The 26,711-nt window shown below is 43.1% G+C and overlaps 1 protein-coding gene across 1 annotated transcript; it reads left to right on the top strand.

Moving 5' to 3' along the window:
• The first annotated feature begins 205 nt into the window (after nucleotides 1-205).
• Nucleotides 206-24,797, top strand: LOC115088668 (trace amine-associated receptor 1-like). Its single transcript, XM_029596927.1, has 3 exons — nucleotides 206-901; nucleotides 16,890-16,932; nucleotides 23,800-24,797. Exons 1-3 carry the CDS (start codon nucleotides 206-208, stop codon nucleotides 24,795-24,797), a joined length of 1,737 nt encoding a protein of 578 aa, XP_029452787.1.
• The last annotated feature ends 1,914 nt before the right edge of the window (nucleotides 24,798-26,711 follow it).

Raw genomic sequence — 26,711 nt, 5'->3', positions numbered from 1 at the left:
CTCCTCCTGGGGGGACCTCGGGCTTCTAGGGTGAAGACTCCTAAGTCCTGGTGATCCGGGCTCCCACAGCTCCTCTGGAGGGGTCGCAGGATTCCTGGTGAAGCCCATCCGCCCAGTGTGATTCTGCCTCCCGGCCGTTTCTCCGAGTCGGTCAGCCTAAGGATCCACTTCTGGATTTGGACAGTCACAACAGTTTTGCAAGGCAATGGATCCGGCAGATCTCGCTGGTCTCCAGGCCATTCCGGGGCTCGCCCAACGACTGGTGCAACAGCAGCAGGTACTGGACTCTTTGGTCGCTACTGTAGAACGCATGGCAACACGCATGGATGCCGAGCCCCCAGCTTTGGCTCCCGTTCCTGTGACCGCACCGGTCGTCACTCTTCAGACACCTACCCAGCTTCCTGCTCCTTCTCGATATGCGGGGGATTCTAAGGCGTGTCGTGGTTTTCTAAACCAATGTTTTGTGCGGTTTGCCTTACTCCCGAATCAATTTCCTAATGACTCTGTCAAAGTAGCTTACATTTTCTCCTTACTGGATGGTAAGGCTCTGAACTGGGCGTCACCGATGTGGGAGAAAAATGATGATACCCTTGCTAACTTGGATCTGTTTGTGACGAACCTCAGAGCAGCCTTTGATGAGCCAGCTCGTCAGACTTCGGCAACTTCAGAGTTACTGCAACTCAGGCAAGGAGCGCGTACCTTGGCCGAATATGCTTTGGAATTCCGCACGCTGGCTCTGGAAGTGGGTTGGCGGGATGATGCCCTCCGGGGAATTTTCCTAGAAGGTCTGGCGGGTCGGATCAAGGACGTCCTGGCTGCCAGAGATATTCCCGAGGAACTTAACGCTCTCATTGAACTCGCCGGACGCATTGATCAACGTCTGCAACAGAGGGCCAAGGAGGTACGTTCTCCACGACGCTTGAACCCTCTGGCGCCTGCCTTTTCGAGACCGCTTATGCCGAGTTCTCGATCTCCGGGGACGTCTGCTGAATCTTCCTCTGAGGAGCCTATGCAGATAGGAAGAACCGCTTTGTCAGAAGAGGAGAAACGACGTCGCCGGTCTCTGGGACTCTGCTTGTATTGTGGTGGGAAGGGTCACTTCCTGTCACAATGTAAGGAACGGGCGGGAAACGCTCACGCCTAGGGGATTTGGAGGAGTGTCTCCTGGGCTGTCTAAAAGCAACTCCTCAATTGACAGTTCCTATAACTTTAAAGTTTCCTGGGGGTTCCTTCAAAACACGGGCTCTTATTGACTCCGGAGCCGGAGGGAACTTCATCACTCAGACACTTGTTCAACAATTTCAATTAGCCACACGACCCCGTGAGCCACCACTACGGGTTACTTCCATCCAAGGTACTCCCTTGCCTGGGAGTATTTCTGTTTCCACCACGCCGCTTATACTTCAAACCGGGCTGTTACATCAGGAAACAATCTCGTTCCTGGTCTTGGAGAGGTCAGTGTACCCGGTAGTCCTTGGCTTGCCTTGGTTGCGACTACATTCACCGGTGATTAGCTGGGAAGATCTTCAAATTACCCAGTGGAGTTCTCACTGTTTTCAGTCATGCATTACTACCACTGTGATTCCTCCTATTCCCTTGGCCCACTCTAACACCTTCCTGCGGTCACGCCGGGACACCACCACTCGACCTTGCGGGGAAACAGTAGTGCTGGCGAGTAGAATCCGAGCTGGATCGATGATGCACTGAGGAGGATCATCTTTTTCCTCGAAAATGGAGTTCCGGGATAAGGCATCAGCCCGAACATTCCTTGAGGCAGGCCGATATTTCAGAACAAAATCAAACCGACTAAAGAAAAGTGACCATCGAGCCTGCCTGGGATTAAGGCGTTGAGCATGTGACAGAAACTCGAGATTCTTATGATCAGTAAAAACAGTGACCTGATGTTGGGCCCCCTCCAACCATTGTCGCCACTCCTCGAAAGCCAACTTGATGGCTAATAGTTCCTTATCGCCTATACCGTAGTTGCTTTCGGCAGGCGTGAATTTTTTAGAAAAATAGGAGCACGGTAGCAATTTTCCGGAACTAGAATACTGAGACAATACCGCTCCCACAGCCACACTTGAAGCGTCGACTTCCACTACAAACGGTCGCAGTGGATCCGGATGACGTAAGCAGGTTTCCAACAGAAACGCCTTCTTTAAGTTTTGGAATGCTTCACATGCTTCAGAATTCCAATGTCGAGTATCTGCCCCTTTTTTAGTTAGAGCAGTCAGTGGTGCGACTAAGCGCGAATATCCAGGAATGAAATGTCTGTAAAAATTTGCGAACCCTAGGAAGCGTTGTAACGCCTTTAGCCCCAAAGGTTGTGGCCACTTCTGGATAGCGGACACCTTTTCGGGATCCATGTTGAACCCCGTAGCAGAAATAACATATCCCAAGAAAGGCACAGAGTCCTGTTCAAATAAACACTTTTCTAGTTTCGCATAAAGATGATGATCCCGGAGGATCTGGAGTACTTGTCGTACCTGGCGTCGATGAGACTCTAAGTCCTGTGAAAATATTAGAACATCGTCAAGATATACAATGACACAAGAGTACAATAATTCTCTAAGTATCTCATTCATGAGATGTTGGAAAACGGCTGGAGCGTTGCATAAGCCAAATGGCATGACTAGGTACTCATAATGCCCGTCCCGGGTATTAAATGTGGTCTTCCATTCATCTCCAGGACGGATACGGACCAAGTTGTAAGCGCCCCTTAAGTCCAGTTTAGTGAATACTCGTGCCCCTTGGAGTTTGTCTAATAGTTCTGGGATTAAGGGCAATGGGTATCGATTCTTCTTTGTAATGGTATTCAAACCCCTGTAATCAATGCATGGCCTCAGGGATCCATCTTTTTTAGACACAAAAAAGAATCCTGCCCCCGCAGGAGACTTAGACTGACGTATGAACCCTTTGGCAAGGTTCTCCTTGATATACTCCGACATAGCTCTAGTTTCTGGTAGAGAGAGCGGATACACTCTACCCCGTGGAGGGGTTGTCCCAGGAAGCAAGTCTATGGCACAGTCAAAAGGACGATGTTGAGGTAGAATCTCCGCCTTTTCTTTGGAAAAAACGTCAGCAAAGTCTGCGTAGGGTGCTGGAAGTAAAACCCCAACGTGAGCCAAGGGAATAGGAGGAATCACAGTGGTAGTAATGCATGACTGAAAACAGTGAGAACTCCACTGGGTAATTTGAAGATCTTCCCAGCTAATCACCGGTGAATGTAGTCGCAACCAAGGCAAGCCAAGGACTACCGGGTACACTGACCTCTCCAAGACCAGGAACGAGATTGTTTCCTGATGTAACAGCCCGGTTTGAAGTATAAGCGGCGTGGTGGAAACAGAAATACTCCCAGGCAAGGGAGTACCTTGGATGGAAGTAACCCGTAGTGGTGGCTCACGGGGTTGCGTGGCTAATTGAAATTGTTGAACAAGTGTCTGAGTGATGAAGTTCCCTCCGGCTCCGGAGTCAATAAGAGCCCGTGTTTTGAAGGAACCCCCAGGAAACTTTAAAGTTATAGGAACTGTCAATTGAGGAGTTGCTTTTAGACAGCCCAGGAGACACTCCTCCAAATCCCCTAGGCGTGAGCGTTTCCCGCCCGTTCCTTACATTGTGACAGGAAGTGACCCTTCCCACCACAATACAAGCAGAGTCCCAGAGACCGGCGACGTCGTTTCTCCTCTTCTGACAAAGCGGTTCTTCCTATCTGCATAGGCTCCTCAGAGGAAGATTCAGCAGACGTCCCCGGAGATCGAGAACTCGGCATAAGCGGTCTCGAAAAGGCAGGCGCCAGAGGGTTCAAGCGTCGTGGAGAACGTACCTCCTTGGCCCTCTGTTGCAGATGTTGATCAATGCGTCCGGCGAGTTCAATGAGAGCATTTGGTTCCTCTGCCCAAGCTTCCTTCGGCTCCTGAAATGGCGGGGCTCTTCATTCAGCATATTTTTCGGGCTCATGGTCTCCCGCAGAGTATTGTCTCCGATCGTGGTCCACAATTTACAGCTCGCTACTGGCGCGCACTCTGTAAGAAATTTGGAGTACAATTGAATTTATCCACTGCATTCCACCCACAGAGCAATGGACAGACTGAACGGATGAATCACTCTCTCAAGACATTTCTTCGTAGTTTCATTTCTGAGCGAAAAGATAACTGGGTTTCTCTGTTGCCTTGGGCCGAATTCGCTTACAATAATCACACACATTCGATTACAGGACAGTCTCCGTTCCAATCTGTCTTTGGACGTCATCTCAAACCTCCAGTTCCAGTTCCTGTAGAGATTCAGTCTCCTGCGGCTCAGACCGTGGCTATGCGGTTACATCAACTATGGGAAGTACTACAAAAACGACTTTCTTTCACCGCTCAGAGAGCACAGAAAACCACAAATCGTCATCGTCGCCCAGCTCCTGTATTTTTGCCGGGATCCAAGGTATGGTTAAGCACCAAGAACCTTCACTTCCCAGGTCGTTCTCGCAAGTTGGCTCCCAGGTTTTGTGGTCCGTTTCCCGTGGTCGAACGGATAGGACTGGTTTCTTACAGGCTTCGTCTACCTTCAACCCTACGCATCCATAATGTGTTTCACGTATCTCTCTTGAAACCTGTAATGTACTCTCGTTTTCATCGACTTACTCAAGATGCAATTTCAGCCACATCATCTGAAGAACCTATTTATCAAGTACAAGAGATAAAGGATGTGCGCTTCAGTAATCGCCGATGGGAATACTTACTAGCCTGGGAGGGTTGTGGTCCTGAAGAAGACTCCTGGGAACCGGCACGGAATATCCTAGACAAGTCTCTGCTAGTCCAATACCATCTGGATAATCCTGGAAAACCCGGTCCTCTACGGAGGGGGCGTAAAAGGGGGGGGTACTGTTGCGATCCCGGTCACTGCCTCAGTGACCGGGCTTTTACCTGCTCCTAAAGCGCAGCAGTCCCTCGGGTCTCGGGCCTCTCAAACCCGCAAGAATCAACGTTGTTTTAGCCGGCAGGATCGATGCAAGGACACGCCCCCTGATGACATCAGAGGCTGGTAGGAGGGACACGCCCCCTGATGACGTCAGAGGCTGGTAGGAGTTTTAAAACAAGTTCCAGGAACTGTACGTTGCCTTGCAACAAGAATCTTTGACTGAATAGCTTGTTGCCGTTTGTCGTCTGGTTTCTGACCTTTGCTGTCTGTCATCAGATTTCTGCCTGCCTGCCTGCTTGGTTCTGATTACTGCCTGATATCTGGGTCTTGAGTTCCTGCTAGTCATTTTGATTCTTCATCTGTCTGATTGCTATCTGTTCCCACTCCGGTCCGTGACTCCATCTTCAGCCTGCTTGCCTCCTGTCCTGACTCCGGTTCGTATTCCTGACTGGGTTCTTGTTTTTTTTCGCCTAAGTCCCAGCGGCCCGGGTCCCTACGGGCTCCTCCTGGGGGGACCTCGGGCTTCTAGGGTGAAGACTCCTAAGTCCTGGCGATCCGGGCTCCCACAGCTCCTCTGGAGGGGTCGCAGGATTCCAGGTGAAGCCCATCCGCCCAGTGTGATTCTGCCTCCCGGCCGTTTCTCCGAGTCGGTCGGCCTAAGGATCCACTTCTGGATTTGGACAGTCACAACACTGTATTTTGAATATTGGGGCACTTATTATGGTAGATTTTAGCCAGATAAACCAATTTTCATTTTTTTCCAGCTAAGTTAACCAGATAATTTTAGGCCTTCCCCAGAGCAGGCCTAAAGGATCCAGCCTTGTGTAGGTAGATATCTTAAGACTCAAAGGAATATAGTCAATTAAGTGACACTAAATATAAAAAATAAGATGTGTTGCAGACCTGTGGACCAATAACTATCCCTTCCAAAATTTCATAACTTGCCTTGCTAAGCTGGGCACTCCTAGGGTTACAATATAAGTTACAGAGTACACAGGTGGGCCCCCAAATGCCCTGCTTCCTTGGATTTTTTTATGATTTATTTTAATGATTCTAGTATTTTTATAGTGATCCTTTTTATTGTATTGTTTGTTTGTGTAACTTGTTTTTCTTGTTTTACTTGATTTATATTGTGTATCTAATGTTCTGTTCTATTTGATGTATCTTATGTTGTTTTATATCTTGTTATCTTATTATGATTACTTTATTTTGTTTTAACTGTGATTTGTAAATTTTATATTCTATATGTTTTTAACTTTGACTTGCTGTATGTTCTCATATGTTTGATGTTCCATCTTATGCACTTTATATTGTATTTTTATATTATATTATTTTATCTTGTTTTTATTTAACTGGCTTTTAAATTGTAACATGTTTTTCAAATTTTACTTTATTGTAAATTGCTTTCATTATATGCAAGAAAGGTGATCAATCAAATTCTAATAAACTTAACTAAACAATTTCTTAATAAGGCTCCCTTCCAACCCCCTTACCTGTACCCACCCGCAACTTCTTAGGTGTACGACACCTCTCCTGCCCAGATATCACCTAGATCCAGAAAACTCCAGCTGGGAGCAAAGTATTCACTTTACCCGCTCTTGGTGCTTCTGGCAGCTCTGACAGCAGCAGTGCTGCAAGTTTAAGCTACCAATGCTTACACTGGCAGCTTACACTTTCAGTGCTGCTGCTATCAGACACATTGTAAACACTGGGAGTGGGTAAAAGAATACCTACCACCCAGATGGGGTTTTCAGGATCTGGAGGAGGTCCAGGCGAGGGTCCTGTGCCTAAGAGTATGTGGGTGGGCAGTGGAGGGGGGGAGAGGGTGGGAGGGAGCCTTATTAAGAAATTAAAAAATGGAGAAGAAGGCGATAGGTGGCTAACCTGTGTACACCACAACGTTTGTTTTAGCCTTTTGTAGGGGTCTGGGGGGGGGAAGGTGGGGCTGTTCTGTCCAGCAGGCCCAGGTATGAAATATCGTGGGCAGGAGAGTTATTGAGCCACAGGTTTCCAGCACATCTTTATAAAAATATGCACAGTGCCCACTTAATTGGCTATATTCATTTGAACACAAAGCCAGATAACTCTAAAACCTAACCGCTTATATTCAGACATAGCAGGTTAGGTTCTTGTAGTCAGCTAATGTTAAGTGAGTATATTCAATGGGTCATTTATCCCACCGAATATCTGGGATAACTTATCTGGCTAACTTTAGCCGGATAAGTTATCTGCTCACCGGCTTACTGAACATGTCCCTCCCCATATGATTTTATGTACTGTATGGGGGGGGGGGGGAGAGGAAGGGCTGATTTTCCATCCACCCCTATTGATGCAAAGTCCACTGGTACTTATTGCCTACAGGTTTTGCTCCAGCTTTCAAAGTGGAAGCACTGTGACTTTTCACTTTGCAAAATGATCCCAAGAAATCTGCCCATACACATTTACAGCTGACAAAAAAACCAAATGCATGCTTTTGAAAAATCCAAATTATCCATGCCAAACCCCATTCCAGGAATGCCTCTTCTCATTGTGGGTAAAATGACATGGAGGTTGAATCTAAGCACATACGTTTACCCGCATTCAGGGTGGGCAATTTTCTAAATAGATAAAGCATTGTTTTACTCATGGAAATTACTTTGAAAATTGCCCTCCCCATGGTCATTCTTTTTTAGAACCAAACTCCAGATAATGACCTTAGGTAATGTTGCAGTAAAGACTAATGGTCCTTATAGTAAAAAGAACAATTAATTGGCAAATCAGAAACCAAGAATTGTGATTTATCAGATACTAGTGCCACATAGCTGTTGATTGAAATCCTTCGATCAACAGTGCACATCCCATGAGGCACAGCCTTGACAAAAATGATGAGCAGAATGTTCTGCAGGCTCATTGAGATTTCGACCCAGACAACTGAAGAGTAGAAAAAAAAAAGGATTATTTCTCTTAAAAAGAAAAATTCATGGATTTTGTTGACATAAGACAATTTATAACTTCAATAGCACACTTTAAAGTGTGTTTTGAAAGATTTTGTTGACTTTCGCGTTGGTGAAGGCGTGACAGTTTGTTCCAATTCTTCATAATGCACTTGGTTAATTGGTATAATATCCTTTAACACACGCCTTATTTTCTGCTATTACTCAATCATAAAAGAGAATGAGAAAAAAGAACTGTGAATGAGATCACCTTGTTATAGCTATTTATCACAATCCTTCAATGTGCAGTGAACACGAGAAACTGGCTAATGATCAGGTAACTTTGGCTATGCCAGAAAACATTATAATTGGGTAAAGTTTCAAAAAGTCCTAGCTTCAGGAGTTACGTGGCTGGACCCAATCTCCTGAAAATGTATCCCTGCTGAGTTGCTAACTAGAGCTGCTGTTTTCATTATTTGGCTATGTTTAACACTCACCCATCCCAGGCAGGCTCCTATACATACACATATACACCCATCCCAGGCAGCCTCCCATTCACACACACACACACACACACACACACACACACTCATACACATACCCATACCAGACAGCCTCCCATTCACACACACACACACACACACACACACACACACACACCCATACACACCCATACCAGGCAGCCTCCCATTCACACACACACATACCCATACCAGGCAGGCTCCCATTCACACACACACACACACACACACACACACACACACTTACCCATCTCAGGCAGACTCCCATACATACACATACTCACCCATCCTAGGCAGCCTCCCATTCACACACACACACACACACACACACACACACACACACACATACCCATACCAGGCAGCCTCCCAGTCACACACACACACACACACACCCATACCAGGCAGCCTCCCATTCACATACTCACACACACACACACACACACACACTCACCCATCCCATGCAGGCTCCCATACATACACATACTCACCCATTCTAGGCAGCCTCCCATTCACACACACAAAAAACTACACACACACACACACACACACACACACACACAGCCATACCAGGCAGTCTCCCATTCACACCAAACACTCCCATTCACAGGCAGCCTCCCATTCTCTCACACACATATGCAGACCAGGCAGTCAGGGTCTATGGGTCATTCCTCCTCTGCTGATGCTGCCACCAGCCTGTATCGTCTTCATTGAGGAACGCTTGGCTATCGGACAGGCTGGGGGTTGGGAAGAGGGGCTGCCATTAACAGTGGGGCCAAAGGGACAGGGAGAGTGAGACTTGGCTAGTGGGGGGCAGGGAGGGAGATCTTGTTGCCAGAGTGGGGGGCTGCCATTATCAGGGGGCCAGGGGGCCATGGGGAGAGGGGGCTTGCCTATCAGGGCCGGAGACAGGGGGAGGGAGGATCTGGCTCTAACACAATTTGGTGAATGACCCTATTACCTAGCTGAATATTGGAGTTAGTTGGTTAACTTAAGCAGCTAATTCAACTCCTCCCAGTGACACCTCTGGATTGCCTCTATTTTATCTGGCTAACTTCTGGCCACTGAACCTATTCGTTGGCTAGAATTTAGCCAGATATTTTATTTATTTTATTTATTTAACACTTTTCTATGTGCTCAAATATTAATTTAGCTGACTAACTTCTGAATTAGTCGGCAAAATGCTTTTGAATGTAGACCTTTTCTTCTTTCCCTGCCTCTCTCCTGTCTCCTTATATCACTTAATAACACTTACTCCAGATGAGGCAGCCAGTGAGGGGCCAAGAAGATCAGTCTGGACTCCCTGGAGCCTGCAGATGAGAGCGAGTCCCATACATACAGGCATCATCATCATCATCATCATTTCTACACTTGCTGGGCAGGAGCAGGGAAGCCATGTGTTCAGTTGGTCTCCCCGCTGCTTCTGACCTGTCACTTGTCTCAGCTGGCTCAGACTTTGAAGTGAAAACAAGGCTGCTGCTCAACTTCAGGCAGCACTCAGCAGCCACATCAGAGAGAGAAGAAGGAGCAGCAGATGGGGCCATGGAGCTATGTGGACAGTGCGATTCAGTTGCCGAATGCAAACAGTCAGTTCCCACAGCAGTTTTCTTTTGGTTACCAGAGCTGGAAGGGGGTGGTTTTTTTTTTCTAGTTTAAACTAATGTTAGCATTTGGGGACATGTACCTGGGTTTTTCAGATTAAATCAAAATCAAAAAATCCTAATTATTTTCTTAAATAACGGTACACTAGAAGCTCTAGTGAAACTGTTGATAAATCACTTTGAGGCCTAGTTACTAATGGACCTTAGCATTAATCCTGCATTAAGGGCATGTTAATATGCTACAAGAGGTAATGAAAACATGCATGCAAATTATACTCAAATTCAAAATGACCTCATTAGGTAATAACGGATGTACTGTCCAGCATTAATGCCTAAGAGTCTTAACACAATACATGTAAAGCTGTGAAGTCAGCTGCACCTCAGAGGTCAATGTTAGGCCCTCTCTCCCCCAAAGACCCTGCCCAAAATCAATGTCAGGCCTCATCCCCTTTTAAGTCAATATTGGTCCCTTTGGGTTTGAGATCCTCCACTCCTTATCCCAAATCTAGGTATCTCACCCTCCCAAACCCCACCCCACCTCCACAGGTTAATGTTGGACCTCCAGGCTTCCTTCTACCCTCTCACTTCCTCTCTCTAAGGTACAAGTGAAATCTTCACTGACAATAGAGAGTTGGTTTTCCTTCTATCAGTAATAGTGCAAATTTAAAATGGTGCTATTGGTACTCTGATTCACATGGGGTAAATCTTCAGGCCTACGTGAGGGCATTCATGTGTGCGCGCAGGCACGCACATGTTATAAAATCGGGGGTCGGCGCGCGCAAGGGGGTCCACACTAGTGCATCTTGCATGTGCTGACACCCGCAGCCATCCCCTGTTCCCTACCCCCAATCTAACCTTCCCACCCCTTCCCCCTAACCTTTACACCCCCTAGCCCTATTTTAACCCCCCCGACCTCTATCTTACATTTTGCGCCTGCCTCTGGGAAGGTGCAAGTTGTACACACTGGCAGCCTGCCGGCACGCGATCCTCCAACACAGCGGCAATTGGCCACTGTGCCGGAGGCCTCTGGCCCAGCCCCCACTCACTCCAGACCGCCCCGTCCCCACCCCATCCCTGGACCACCCCTTTTTTAAAGCCCCGGGACTTAGACGTGTCCCGGGGCTTTACTCACATTGCCGGGCCTTTATAAAAAAGGCCTGGCGCATGTAAACCCCTCTACGTGCATAAAGCTTTTAAAATCTGGCCCTCAATGTACTTTTGTTAAGGTCAGAGAGTTAGTGGTGCCATTTTGAATTTGGCACCATTGCTGGCAGAAGGGAAACCAGATCCTTTTGCCAATGGAGATTTCACGGATACCTTGTAGAGGTGAATATGTTTTGGAAGTAGGTAGGATGATGGTGAAAGGCTCAAAAACTTGGCTAAGAGGGTTGAGGAGCTCGGAGACCTGGTATTGATTTTGGGTGATGAATGAGGGATCCAGAACCCCAACATAAGCTTCAGGCTGCATTAGCTTCAGGAGTATAGAGGGAGGGGGCAAGGGTCCTGGAAAACCTTTCTTTAACTACAAGAGATGAGGGGTTCAGAAGATTCATCTTTACCTTGAGGAAGGTGTTCTATGTGCTATCCATCCCTTGCACTTTGCATACAGTAGTTGTTTAATATAGCAGCATTAACATGACCCTGCTCTCTTTAATGTAGCCATGTTAATGCTCACAATCAATCACCAATATATCCCTCACAATTTATCTGAAGTACTCTTAACAACGTCATGCTATAATAACCATTATAATAGGCATCATAGGGTTTTGCACTGCAATAAAATTGCATCAGCATTGTATATAATCATGGGTCATATTTGTGAATTTCTATACTTCCTTTTTCTATCTTGTTTATGAATTTTCAAAATTATTCAACTTATCTTAACACAGTATCCAAAGCTTCAGGTAAGCGTTAAAACTGCACAAAAATGTTTATAAGATCCAAAGTTCCAAGATAAATTCTGGGCATTTATTATACGGTTTTACGACTTACCTGAAGCTTTGGATACCATGTTAAGCTGAATCATTTTTAATCACATGAAAAAGATAAAAAATGGAAGTATAAACTTCACAAATATGACCCATGATTATATACAATTTTGTTGACATTGCCTAATTCAGGTAAAACGATTGCACATCCCTAATAAATATAGGGGTAGATTTGCATAGGCCGCCGGCACGCGCAAAGCCCCGGGACGTGCGTAATTCCCAAGGCTTGCTAAAATGGGCGGTCCGGGGGCATGGCCGAGTGCCCCGACACAGCGGCCTGTGTCGGGGCCTGGCCAGCCAGCGCGTGCAAGTTACACCTGCCAGCGGCAGGCGTAGCTCCATCGAACAAGGTAGGGGGGGATTTAGGTAGGGCCGGGGGGTGGGTTAGATAGGGGAAGGGAGGGATAGGTGGGGGAGACAAAAAAAAAAGTTCCCTCTGAGGCTGCTCCGATTTTGGAGTGGCCTCGGAGGGAGCGGAGGCAGGCTGCGCGGCTCGGCGCGCGTAGCCTGCCGATTTTGCGCAGCCTTGCGCGCGCCGATCCCGGATTTTAAAAGATACGTGTGGCTACGCGCGTATCTTTTAAAATCCAGTGTACTTTTGTTCGTGCCAGTTGCGCGAACAAAAGTATGCGCACGCGTATTTTTTAAAATCTGCCCCAAATTTTTCTATTGGTGATGTCAAGGTAAACCAATTTATTTGCTTTCAGTGCCCAAATATTTTATATTGCATGCACCTATAGTGAAAGAATTAAAAAAATAATCATAAATCTGGTTATTTTGGGACTGATCATGAATTTTTCTCATATATGGGACGATGCAGTAAAGTGCGTTCAGGCTGAGCGCACTGAGCGTACAGTAAGGGGTAATAGCTTGGTCCCTTACCAGCGGCAGGCGTAACTTGCGTGTGCCGGCAAGGCCAGGCCCCGACACAGGCCGCTGTGTCGGGGCACTCGGCCATGCCCCCGGACCGCCCCAGATCGCATACACGCCCCCGGACCGCCCATTTTAGCAAGCCTTGGGAATTACTTCCATTTTTTATCTTTTTCATGTGATTACCCCTTATACAGTAAGGGGTAATAGCTCGGTCCCTTACTTGGGTCAGTCTTGCGGTTTTCACAGAGGGAATGGGAAGGAGTGCTCTGTTTGCTGACCTTAGATTTCTGTGTGGGACATGTACTCTAAGTGCTGTGTTCAGCCGTTCTGCTTTATCGTCGTGGATGAGTTTGTGTATTAGGCACAGTGCTTTGAACTGTATTCTTTGTTCAATGAGAAGCCAATGTAGGGTGGCTAGCGTTATTTCAGTATTTCCCAACTTGGTTCTAAATACTCATCTTTCTAGATTTTGGGATATCCAAAATAAATATGCACTTGATATATTTATGTACACTGGCATATGCAAATATGTCTCATGTATATTGAATGTGGATAACCTGAAATAGATGTTTTGTTGATATTCCAGGACTGGGTTTGGAAACACCAGACTATCTGTCAGTAGCAGTTCTTGGAGTAAGCATTAACAGATAGCAGAATTTTGGCACACACTCCAGCTATGCAGTACAGTATAATGCCAAATGTAATGGGCATCCAACGTTTAGAAAATAAACTGAAATTGATTAATGTATAGTATGCTCTGTAATGTACTTTTATGTTTATAAAGAGGCTGTACTGCCCTTAGCTCTCCAACCTCTTAGCTTGAGTGCCTAGAAAGTCAGTTAAACCTTATTCCCAGCTTCAAATACCAGAGAAAACCTAGTCCTTGAAAAGCAAACACCTTTTATTAAAATGATGAACAGTTCAGCACTCACAGAATGAGAAGGCATTAAGAGTAGCTGTACAGATAGGAGAGACTGTAACAGATGTGATAAATTATGTCTGGAAGTTCAATAGTCCAAAGGAAACCACTGGAACTGAGATAGAAGCTGAAGAATATGAATGGTGAAAAGCAATGCTTCTGCAGAGCTTGATGCAGGTTTCAGGAGGAGCTGCTAGCAATCAGTGAACTGTCAAAAACATGAAATAGTCCATCATGTTCAAGTATTTTCATGAAACATAAGGAGCACTGTCTCAGTGAACAGTTTGATGAATGTCTTCACTGTTCCTTGCTTTGCTGTTTTGATTTCTTTAGCATAAGCTTCTTGCTGTACATAAAGTAGGAATATATTCTCTAATGTGAGAGTTAATCAACCATGTGAAGTCTTGTGTAAAAATGCCAGCTGTGACATGCATCTGTTGTACTGTCCAGTGTCTATGGGCAGATTTCTGTATCCGGTCCCAAATTCACAAGCTTGAAGCTTGAAGCAGTCTCATTCAGTTAGGAATCCATCATTGCTCTTAGTGAGGAACTTAGGTCCAGTTAACCAGGTGAGTTGCTGAGACAGATTTTGTGTTTGTGGAAGCTCTGGGAATACCTCATATAGGGCCACTGAGGGCTATAAACTAGTGCATACAGCTCTAGAAGGCACTAGAGCTTTTTAATCATTGGAATCCCAGAGTTGATGATTCTTCGAAAAGCTATCATATAAGTGTTACCAGTTCTGTAGAATTCAATACTGAAGCTTCCGGTGTGTTGTAGCATAGAACTTCTTATGCATACTGCATGTTGTCCGTCAATGACGGACCCGGTGTATGCAGTAGGATCACACTGCACACCATATTTAAAGGTCTCATCTCATTGGCGAATTGACCGCTTTACAACAACAAGTTGCTTACCAGTTGCGCCTGCCGGCATCTAACCATTCGGCTTCCCTGAAGAAGGACTACCGAAACATTGCAATGTCGGACAACATGCAGTATGCATAAGAAGTTCTATGCTATAACACACCGGCAGCTTCAGTATTGAATTCTACAGAACTGGTAACACTTATATGATTGATTTTCAAAGAATCATCAACTCTGGGATTCCAATGATTAAAAAGCTCTAGCACCTTCTAGAGCTGTATGCACTAGTTTATAGCCCTCAGTGGCCCTATATGAGATATTCCCAGAGCTTCCACAAACACTCCTTTTCATTGAGCTGGATCTTTTGTGTTGTTGATATTTAGTAATTCTCAGCCAATACCTGGATCTTTTATATTGGTATTGAGACAGATTTTGTGGCATGATTCGGTGCATTCTGATTAGTGTAGAACTTTACCACATCAGGCTGCAAGTCCATTCATTCTGTATCAACTCTGTTATATCTTCAGCCAGCCCTGTGCATTCTGGGGGCTAGACATATTCCTTGTGTCAGGACTCATCAATTGGTATCTCTAGAGTACATACTGCAGGTCAGATAGGAACTTGCCCAATCAGACCATGAGATAGCAGTTTTTCTGCTAGGACAAGTATGGCAGCTCTTATGTACTAGAGATGTGAATCGTGTCCTCGATCGTCTTAACGATCGATTTCGGCTGGGAGGGGGAGGGAATCGCATTGTTGCCGTTTGGGGGGGTAAAATATCGTGAAAAATCGTAAAAAATCGAAAAAACGTAAAATCGCAAAACCGGCACATTAAAACCCCCTAAAACCCACCCCCGACCCTTTAAATTAAATCCCCCACCCTCCCGAACCCCCCCCCCAAATGACTTAAATAACCTGCGGGTCCAGCGGCGGTCCGGAACGGCAGCGGTCCGGAACGGGCTCCTGCTACTGAATCTTGTTGTCTTCGGCCGGCGCCATTTTCCAAAATGGCGCCGAAAAATGGCGGCGGCCATAGACGAACACGATTGGACGGCAGGAGGTCCTTCCGGACCCCCGCTGGACTTTTGGCAAGTCTTGTGGGGGTCAGGAGGCCCCCCCCAAGCTGGCCAAAAGTTCCTGGAGGTCCAGCGGGGGTCAGGGAGCGATTTCCCGCCGCGAATCGTTTTCGTACGGAAAATGGCGCCGGCAGGAGATCGACTGCAGGAGGTCGTTCAGCGAGGCGCCGGAACCCTCGCTGAACGACCTCCTGCAGTCGATCTCCTGCCGGCGCCATTTTCCGTACGAAAACGATTCGCGGCGGGAAATCGCTCCCTGACCCCCGCTGGACCTCCAGGAACTTTTGGCCAGCTTGTGGGGGGCCTCCTGACCCCCACGAGACTTGCCAAAAGTCCAGCGGGGGTCCGGAAGGACCTCCTGCCGTCCAATCGTGTTCGTCTATGGCCGCCGCCATTTTTCGGCGCCATTTTGGAAAATGGCGCCGGCTGAAGACAACAAGATTCAGGAGCAGGAGCCCGTTCCGGACCGCTGCCGTTCCGGACCGCTGCTGGACCCGCAGGTTATTTAACTCATTTGGGGGGGGGGTTCGGGAGGGTGGGGGATTTAATTTAAACATAGAAACATAGAAACATAGAAATGACGGCAGAAGGAGACCAAATGGCCCATCTAGTCTGCCCCGCAAATTTTCTCTCTCATACTTATCTGTTTCTCTTAGCTCTTGGTTCTATTTCCCTTCCACCCCCACCTTTAATGTAGAGAGCAGTGATGGAGCTGCATCCAAGTGAAATATCTAGCTTGATTAGTTAGGGTCGGGGGTGGGTTTTAGGGGGTTTTAGTGTGCCGGCTCACGATTCTAACGATTTATAACGATAAATCGTTAGAATCTCTATTGTATTGTGTTCCATAACGGTTTAAGACGATATTAAAATTATCGGACGATAATTTTAATCGTCCTAAAACGATTCACATCCCTAGTCTGTAGATTGTTTTCTGCCCCAAGGGGTGGAGCTAATGTTCATTTGAAGTTGGCATGCAACATTTTGGAAATGGTATGACCAAACCTAGAGCCCAAGGGGGAGCTCAAGGCACCACTGAACCTCCAGAGGTATAGAACAGGGGAACTGGGTGGAGAGATGGAAGGAGATTTGGAGTTGTAGAGAATAACTATTTTGATACAAAGGGGGTGGGGTTTGGCACTAGGGGGCAGCACCAGTGCCAATAATGATTAATTTTTTTCAGTCTTTGCCATCTTCTGGGGCAGCAGGGGAGTGACAGAGGGGTTCACATTAGTCCCTCCTGGATTTGAGCACTACAACCAGGAGTGAGTTTGGGAGCTGCTCCATACCTTTAAGGAAAGACTCTAGGATTATTGGGATACGAGTTAGCATCCCAATGCTTCTGGAGAAGTTATCTACACGTCTTGAAATTTAGTTAACTTTCCATCAAATAGCACAGCCTGCCCACTTTACTTCAGTTTCATTATTTGATTTCTATAATAACGAGTTGATTTGCATATATTATCATGTTATTATTATATTACCTATTGTTCATTCTCCTCAAATACCATGCTTAATCTCTTGTTCCATCCCTCCTGTTACCATGTTACAAACAGTTAACCATGTTATAATGTAAAATAAGCAAGTCAAGCCTTATTTGTTTTAGTTACATGTAAACCGATGTGATATCTCGATCGAATGTCAGTATATAAAAACAATAAATAAATAAAATAAAATGTAAATCAACTTGTTTAAAAAACTGCACTGCGTTGTTTTTTTTGAGGGGGAGGAGTGGAAGAGGTGAGATAACATAAGGAATTAGAAACGTTGCAGGTTATCTCTGCAGTGATGCATTTACCATGCCATTGTATTGCTGAATATCCCAGCAAAGTTAGCCGGATATATTCATCTGGCTAACTTTGCTGACCAGACAGCAGGTGAAAATGGATTCCTGTGTTAGTATTTGAAATGGTCCTTTGGCATAATATCAGAAAGACTAACATTTTACTGTAGGCCATGAGTAATAAGGCTTTACATGAAAACATTGACTCGTACATTTTTATCATATTTTATGAATTAAAAAATGTGGCTATGATTTTACTTTTATCTGTCCATCCGTCTGTGACACTGATGTCACAGGTGAGACTCACAGACAGGGAGACAAAAGAGAAGACAAGCACTGGAGCTGGCAGAGAGCAAAGGTGGTGAGTCTGTCAAAGAGAACGTCTTGCTGGGTCTGAGGTTTGGGCTAGGATAGGAGAATTAGTGCAATATGGAAAGAAAGGGGGTAAGAGAGAGAGAATGAATTGAAGAGTGCAAGGGGTAAAAGTATAATCACCCACCCCCTAACACTGAACCGCACAACAAGAAAATACCCTGCACCCATCCTCCCATAACCTACTGCACATACCTCAACTGCCATACTAGTCACCCCACAGTACATACCCTACCATACCCCCCACCCCAGCCAAACACACACACATCCTGCCAGCATACTAGCCACACACACACAAACATACCCCAACAAGCCACATACATCCCCCTTCTTCCACCTTCATAGAGCAACTGCAAGACACACACACACACACACACACACACACACACACACACACACACACCAACTCCCATACTAGTCACCCCACAGTACCTACACTACCATACCCCCCACCCCCCCACACACACACCCCTGCAGCAACTGTAACACATGAATACAGGTCATAGAGTCATAACAATATGTTTTTTGAAGTTTTCATGAAATTTTGAGGTTGCATGCATGTTTTTGTCTGGCAAGAATCCTTAATGTTTCTTTAATAAATTTCACAGGGTAAAGAAGCAAACTGGGATCCCCTTCCTCTCTTTTTAAAACAAATATCTGAAGAATACGACATTTTACAAAAAAGAACAAAGTAACATATTGCAAGGATATATGCTATTAACTATTTTCCCAAAGATTTCACAATCACAGCTCACTCCCCTTGGAAGGAGCTAACATACATGGACTGTTATTTAGTTCATTTGCATGATAATGTTCCAGTATGAAAATTATGGAACAGAAACCTTTCTGTGAGAAAGCTGATTCTGTTTATATTTATCAGTCTACCTTCAGGAAATCTCATTGCTGATATTTGACAAATGATGTTATTGACCATAGCCTGTTTTCACAGGTAAATGAAGTTGCTGGGGTTTTTCTCTGCAGTCTGGTGTCAGTTACCTGGTGCCCCTTCAGTAAATCAATGGCTGAATAATAGGGCACACAATATTACTCTCCTGCAGTTTTTTCAAATGAATAGTAATTGAGAGATCCTAAAGCCAGTGTGGGCTGCTCACCTACTGTATGTCTCTCAAGGAAATATTAATTGTGTGTAAGAAACATTAAGAGCTATGTTTATAGGATTCCCTTGACAGGTTACAGTAAAGCCAGGTACAATATATAAACCCCTCTGAAGAGCAGCAATCCAAAGCAAGTTTCAGCGAGCAGACTGGTAAGTGCAATCAAGTTCTTTCTCTCTCTCTCACACACACACACACACACACACACACACACACACACACCTGTTCCCAAATCTTTTATTGGGGTTATTTTGAATTGACATTTGTTTTAATAATTTAAAAATATTTTAAACTAGACAGTCTCTTTATATAGGATCCAGAAGTTAACAAAAGTTCTTCAACTACTAATAACCAGCACAATCCACAATTTTACATTTTCCACAAATGCATTTGAAAACAATTTCAAACCAGTTTAAATACATTTTAACTTAACAGTGGACAATGTATTTGTTTTTAGTTTTAAAGTAATTTAAATTTGATTTCAAATGGAAAATCAAAGGAAGACTTTACACAATGATATTTCATTTGACAACTGAACATATTATGTTTAAGAGATAAAAGATTTTATTATTTATACAATAATTAGTTATAAATAATGGGTAGAGCTGGTGATCTGGTTCTGAGCTAAGCTTTGTACAGATAAGATTTTTTTTAAGACCTAACATTTAAGAGATATAGGTTGAAGATCAACAATGGGTAATATGCTGGATATGTTATGTGGTTGTTCAGTAATGGGAAATTACTTTTTTGTGTTGAGTTTATTAATATATTCTTGGATTTTACATAGGTGGGAAAATTTTCAAATAAATAATCAGTTTCATTTCTATATATTTTGCAGTCTAAATAATACATTTTATTTGTATAACCAAGATCATCAGATATGTTTTGATTACTAAACACTGATCAATGAGGGATAAAAACCGGAATAGACACTTTTAGTGAAGGTGGTAGGAGCCAAAGCAGTGGCAGAATTTGAGCAAGCTTGGGACAGATATAAGGGGCAGACTGGGTGAGCCAAGTATCCCTTATCTGATGACATCTAACATTTTATTGAGTACTGCAAATTACTTTTCCCCTAAATAAAGGTACAGAAATGTATTGGAGAGAAAGATTAATGAACATGTATTTGATCCTGGACTTTCCTTAGTTTTTTGCATTTGTAAAATCTATTTCTTAGAATTATAAATCAAATGTAATTTTTACTAATTTAAGATGAATACCGTCTTTACAAACAGTGTTTAATCAAAATGGTTTACATAACTAAATAAAAAAACAAACATAAGTAAAGGTTAAACTTAAAAAAAAACAAAAAACGTAAGATTATAAAAATTATAAAAAGCATAAAATTACAAAAATACTCAATAAAAAATAAAAGTATCTAAAACAATAATTAGTTTACATAAGATAAATCAATATATAATAATGTTGTGCCATTTTATTTGCATACATGAGAGAAAAAAGGTTATGTTATTTAGGGTGTGATTATATGGAATGCAGATTGAAATAGGTGTGTTTTTAAGGATTTTTTGAAATGTTTAGAATTGGATATGGATCTTAAAGAGGCTGGTAGTGCGTTCCATAAGATTGGTCCAATGACTGAGAATGCTCTTTTTCTGGTGATGTCAAGACGGGCCTGTCATGGTGATGGGATATCTAGAAGGTTTTTGTCCAATGATCTTAGATGAATGTTTTCTTAGAAGGTTTAATGTGCATATTAACAGATTGTTTTCACACAAAAATTAGCATGCTATGCAATAAAGCCAGGGATGATAACTTTTACACAGGCTAGTGGGTGCACATGTGTTTGTATTCGTCAGCCCGCACCCAGGGACACTGCCATTTTATAACATACATGCGTATTTGTGCACATCATAAAATAGCTTGAATGTGCACACATGTGTGCGCAATTTTTAGTGAAAGTGCCCTATGCATGCAAATGCTGCTTCTACTGCCTAGGTGGGGGATTTTAATAGACATGCAAGCTAACGCCATTACCAGTTTTCCCAATTCGTTTCTAGTTCGCCCAGGTAAGGGATAGGACTTCCAAACCCCTTCCCCCCTTGTTTAATAACCTCCCTTCTCCCCTGCTAGCACCAAACCTTAAAACTCCGCCAATCTATCTATTTATCTTTATTTTATTACTTACACGTTCTCCATAGTAGAAGTAAAATTCGGCGCAAGTATTTATGAGCTAAGTTGAAGTTGAAATCCTTGAACGCCCATGCCCTGCCCATGCCCATGACGATGTATTTGAAAACTTTTTAAACAAATGGAAGGACACAATAAGTCAAAGCAAAAGTCTGGTCAGAAGCAGTTTATATGCCTCCACACTCCTCGAGTATTGCAGACACAAGCGAATTCCAAGAGGGGCTTTTTAAAGTGTGTTTTTGTCTCCTTTGAAATAAATTTTAATTGACAGACGTCAGGCATCAATTTCTTTTTTACTTCCTGACCAGGACCATGGCCAGACCATTTTTTGAACTTTTCATTTGTGCGCACAGTGGGGGATACGCGCTTACTCGGGCAGCTTTTAAAATCCGCTCGGCACACAACCGCCCGAAATAATCGCATATCTCCCAATTTTGGCACTCTCCATCATTTTAAGATTCACCTGTTAATGTGCACATTAAAAGTATCAGAAGAGGCATTAGTGTCAGTGCATTATAATTTTCATCCTTGTGTATGTAAATGAAAGAACATCATAAGCAAATGAGGCTCTCTCATCTGCAGGGTAAATAACATGATATGTTCTTATTACGCGCTATTGGCCAATCTCTTGTTAACACTAAGAATTCAATAACAGATAAGAATGAGAGAGAGAGAGAGAGAGAGAGAGAGAGAGAAAGCATGAAAGCTTGCTGGGCAGACTGGATGGGCCATTTGATCTTCTTCTGCTGTCATTTCTTTGTTTCTGTGTTTATGTTTCATTACCTAGCCTGGACAAGGCATTAAATTGTTAGCATGCCCACTGAGGTTCAGAATGCCTTTTGCTAAATGGGGTGAGGCCAAGGGAGGGGATGGGATGGGTTTCTTAAAAGAAACTTGGGGATTTCAGGTAGAAAGTATTTGGGTACTAAAATACCCACGTTGCTGGTGCGCACTAAAGTTCAAAGGGAAAACTCCCTGGGTAGTTTCTTTTTGAAAATGAGCTTGTAGGGAAGCTGAAATTTGCTCTCCATAAAGTTCTGTCTTTTAACTTCCAGCAGTTTATTTCAGGAAGGTACGGCTGCGGATGCTTTATGCAGTGCTTGTTGGCAATACATTTCTAGTAAGATATATTTCATGCATTATGGTTCATATGATAATAGCAGTATCACTTCCATGATATCTTTTATTGCACAGAAAGTTCATAACTGAAAGTTCAAGCACAGAAAATTCATAACGAGAAGCAGAAATGCAGAAGGAAGGAGGAGTCCAGTTCTGCCTTTTCAATGTTCATCCTGCATTTTGGCACTAATAGAGCTCATTACTGTAACGCGAAGGTTCTGGACAGAATTCGCTATGCTACAGGCTTCTAAGATGAGATGCATTTTGCAAACCAACATGGGGAGAGAGGCTGAGATCAGAACAGCAATTGTTTTCATGAAATATTTATTTGTAACACTATGAAGAATTTGAAAAATTCAATTTGTGCATAGCAAATAAATATTTGTTTATATTTTTAAAATTCATCGATGAACTTATTGCAAAACTAAATACTTGGATATTTTTGTGGACATGAAACTGTTTATAATAATCGGTCTCATTGGATTAGGCAGTTAAGTTGGGTGAATGAGCTAGAGGATCCAACTTTCAAGCACATGACACTCCAATTATTTTCCTAAGATACACAGGCTTACACAGGATACTGTGATTCACTGTCCCTTTATTTAAGTTGCATGCACACTATGGGGGAAAATTTTTTATCATCGTATATAAGATACTGCAGTTTTCAAGACAGATTTATGTACTTGCGAAATCTACATGGACACAATTATGCTATTTGATTCTCATTGTTTTGCCACTAGAATATATGCATAAACTTTAAAAATAAGAAAATATGCATTTAAGTAAGCAATATTCATAACATCATCATTCCCACCCCAAGGAGTCAGGAGCAGGGTGTGAACCCCCATAGTGAACAGGTTTTCTATGTCAGCCAAATGGTCAAAAGAAATACCATCTTCAACTCATAGCTGAGATCCTACATTTGAATATTTGACAAAGCAGCTACAAAGAAGAATACAATGAACACAGCAGTAGATTTCACAAGTATTGTCAATCACCTACAATTGTAGCAATGTGGTCTGCTTAAGAAATGTTATCTCTATATCTGCATTAACTTTTCATGAATCCTTAATTAACAAAGTCATTTTTTTCTTCAAGTAGAAAGCATTTTTTCTGACAAATGCTTTTGAAATGTCAGCAAACTCTTTTGGTGTTCTTCAATAGTTCAGGAAAGCAAAACTGGAATTTTGGTTTAGTTGTAATAAACATTTTTTGAATTTGTAATAATAATAATAATTTTTGTATTCCTAGAATGCTTTTCCAATTTTAGATCAAGGCAGTTGACAGCATATTTTCAGATACGTTAAGTCTCTGCCCCTGGAAGCTTGCAGTCCAAGTGGGCATCCAAGGCAACGGGAGAAAAACTGACTTGTGCAAGGTCACGGGAATTTTCAGTAGGAGAAGTGGAATCTGAGTCCTGTTTTAGAGCTCATTGCTCTAACCACAAGGACATTCCAATATGAGAACATAGTTAGCCTGATGTTTACAATGGATACTAATAATACTTAACTTCTCCTATGTTTTGTCTCTTTTTACATGCCTACCTGAAAGCTGAAACTTAATTCTTCTGTAAATGATGAACACAAGTCTACCTCAGTATCGGGAAGCTGAATTATTTTGTTATGAATCACTAAATGACTCCTGTCCCAAGACCATTAGATCCAACAGGTTAAAGGTTCTGTTGTACCTTCCGATGACGGCTGTAATTCTGATCACTCTGTGTGGAAATCTTCTTATCATCATCTCCATTGCACATTTCAAACAACTTCACACGCCAACCAACTACCTGATTCTGTCTTTGGCCACAGTGGACCTTCTACTGAGCATTACTGTTATGCCATACAGTATGGTCAGGTCTATAGAGACCTGTTGGTATTTTGGGAAATTGTTCTGCAAAATCCACAGTAGCATTGATGTGATGCTGAGCACAGCCTCCATCTTACACCTCTCATGCATTTCCATTGATCGGCTTTATGCTGTCTGTGACCCTTTGAAATACAACTTAAGAATAAACGAAAGGGTTGTTGCATACTTGATTTTTATGAGCTGGGTGACCTCAGCAGCAACTGCATTTGGGATGATCTTTCTTGAACTAAATTTAAAAGGAGAAGAAGACTTTTATAACAAATATATTGACTGCCAAGGGGAATGTATTCTCTTTCTTAACAAAGCTTCTGCCTTAGTTTCTTCAGCAATTTCTTTCTATATTCCTGGTCTGATTATGTTATGCATATATGGGAAAATATTTGCTGTAGCCAAAAAGCAGGCTAACTCCTTACATGATAATCAGATGGAAAGAACAAAACTCAGCCGTGTTTCACAAAGACGAGAAAGAAAAGCTGCAAAAACCTTAGGGACAGTGATGGGAGTATTTCTCACTTGCTGGTTTCCATTTTTCTTATGTAACATAACAGATCCCTTATTAGGATACTCAGTTTTACCTGTGATAGTAGATGCTTTGGTTTGGTTTGGCTATTTAAACTCCACTTTGAATCCCATTGTGTATGCATTTTTTTATGCATGGTTTCGTAAAGCACTTCTGGTCATAGTGTCTGGCAAGATCTTTCAGGCTAATTCTTCCAGGATTTTGCTGTATCATGACTAATACCAATGCATTTACTTGGGGATTCTCAGTTTATCTCCCTCAATTTAGCAATTGGGGCCAATGAACTAATGGACATTATTGTTAATATCTGGATTAAACACATATTCATGAGCATTAATGCAGGTGCTAACTACTGACCATGTACTGAAAGCATTAATAACGTTAGTACAGAAACCTATAGTTGATCAACATGAAACTATGATATCTCCAATAAGGAGAGCTGCTGGAAAGAATAACACCACACTGAAACAACGTGTTGTCACTGGCAGATGTATTACTGAAGACAATAAGAAAACACCAAAATATGTAGATGTAAGATGGAGGCAGTGTATGCAAATCTATCACATGAATATTCATTATATACATCCTGAAAAGCAGACCTGTTTTTGGTCCTTGAGGTCTGGAGTTAGCCAACCTTGTATTAATTACATTCAAATGAGAATATTCCAAATATGTTCGACACATTATGGCATTTGGAATGGAAACACATCAATGTGACTGTGTTAGAAATTTGGAGTATTCACATTTAATAGTGATTGATCTGAATCAAAGGAAGATGTTTTAGGGAATCTTTGTTTCTTCTGTTATGCTTCTGGCAGATGCAGCCAGCTTTAGACTTTTTTTCCTTAAGCTAATTCTGGGGCTAGAAGCTGTAAAATGAGTGTAAGTCTTTCTTCCTATTACTCTCTTGAGCTTTTTTGCAGCAACGGATGCATTAAATATATTGCGCTACCATTGATAATGCTCAATATTATGAGTGTTGATGAACAACAAGGATCAATATCTATTTATGGGTCCAATTTAAAATTACATACTTTAACAATGTCCGACACTAAGGGGGTCATTCTCTAATGCTATCGCATGCGAAAAGGGAGCTCGGGGCAGAGTCAGCCCCGGAAGAGGAGGAGTCGGGGCGGCACCCGGGGCCGATGCTGCGGACCCATCGCCGGCGGCGAAAGGTAAGATTCCTTATCGCCTCCAGTTTCGCGCCGAATAACTACACCTTTTATAGTGTAGTTATTCGGTGCGAAAGCCGGCAGCGATCACACCGTGGAGGTGCGATCGCTGCCGGCTATCGCAGGACCACCCCCCGCTTCACCCCCCCGCCCCCGTTACTGCCAGATTCTCTAAGGTCTGCGACCTTAGAGAATCCAGGCCTAAATCAGTAATTTAATGGTATGCTCACTAAGCATGACCAGAGTCTGTTTCCTTTCACGTTTTTGACTTTTGCCCCAGCTATTAAATTTGAAACTGGGTAACCACTCATACTATTTAATGCTTAATACAGAGTGAATTCATTATTCTTAACAAGACAATTGTATTTGATGCAGATGCTTGCATACTGGAATGCACTAGCCAAGTTTCAAAGCACTGTTTGGACAAATTTTCCTTTGGTATGAAAAAGGCTTTTTTTTTCAGTGAGTCACACAAGGAGGTCAATTTTCAAAGGGATCTAGCTGGGTAAATAGAGTTAGCTGGTTGAATCCCTGGGTGAAATTTGCACTTCAAATAGCAGTTAAAAATATGCTTGTACTTTCAAAACACATGTTCTTTTAGTTGCATGAAGAGGCAGCCCCAAGGAGAGTATTTAGGTTGTGGGAGTAAATGAAGGTGCATAAAATTACATATTTTAAAAATTATGTGCATCATTTTGCCCTTTTCTTCTATCTGCATAAATGCTGGGTGCACTGTTATACTTGTGTGTTAAGGGAATTTTCAAACAGAAACTCATGGATAATTCATAGTTGATAATTAGCTGCAAATTATGCAGGTACAAATATACTTAACTAGCTTACTAAAAATTGCCCCCTCCCTACCTGTGTAAGAGGATATGAAGGATATATTGTTTATTGTCTAAAAGCCGAAGCAATCGGCTATTCAATATAACATTACATTGATATCCTCCTCCTATTC

Source organism: Rhinatrema bivittatum, chromosome 3 (assembly GCF_901001135.1).
Source record: "Rhinatrema bivittatum chromosome 3, aRhiBiv1.1, whole genome shotgun sequence".
NCBI lineage: Eukaryota > Metazoa > Chordata > Amphibia > Gymnophiona > Rhinatrematidae > Rhinatrema > Rhinatrema bivittatum.
The sequence above is the reverse complement of the archived record's forward strand: the minus strand, read 5'-3'. Positions and strand labels throughout refer to the sequence as shown.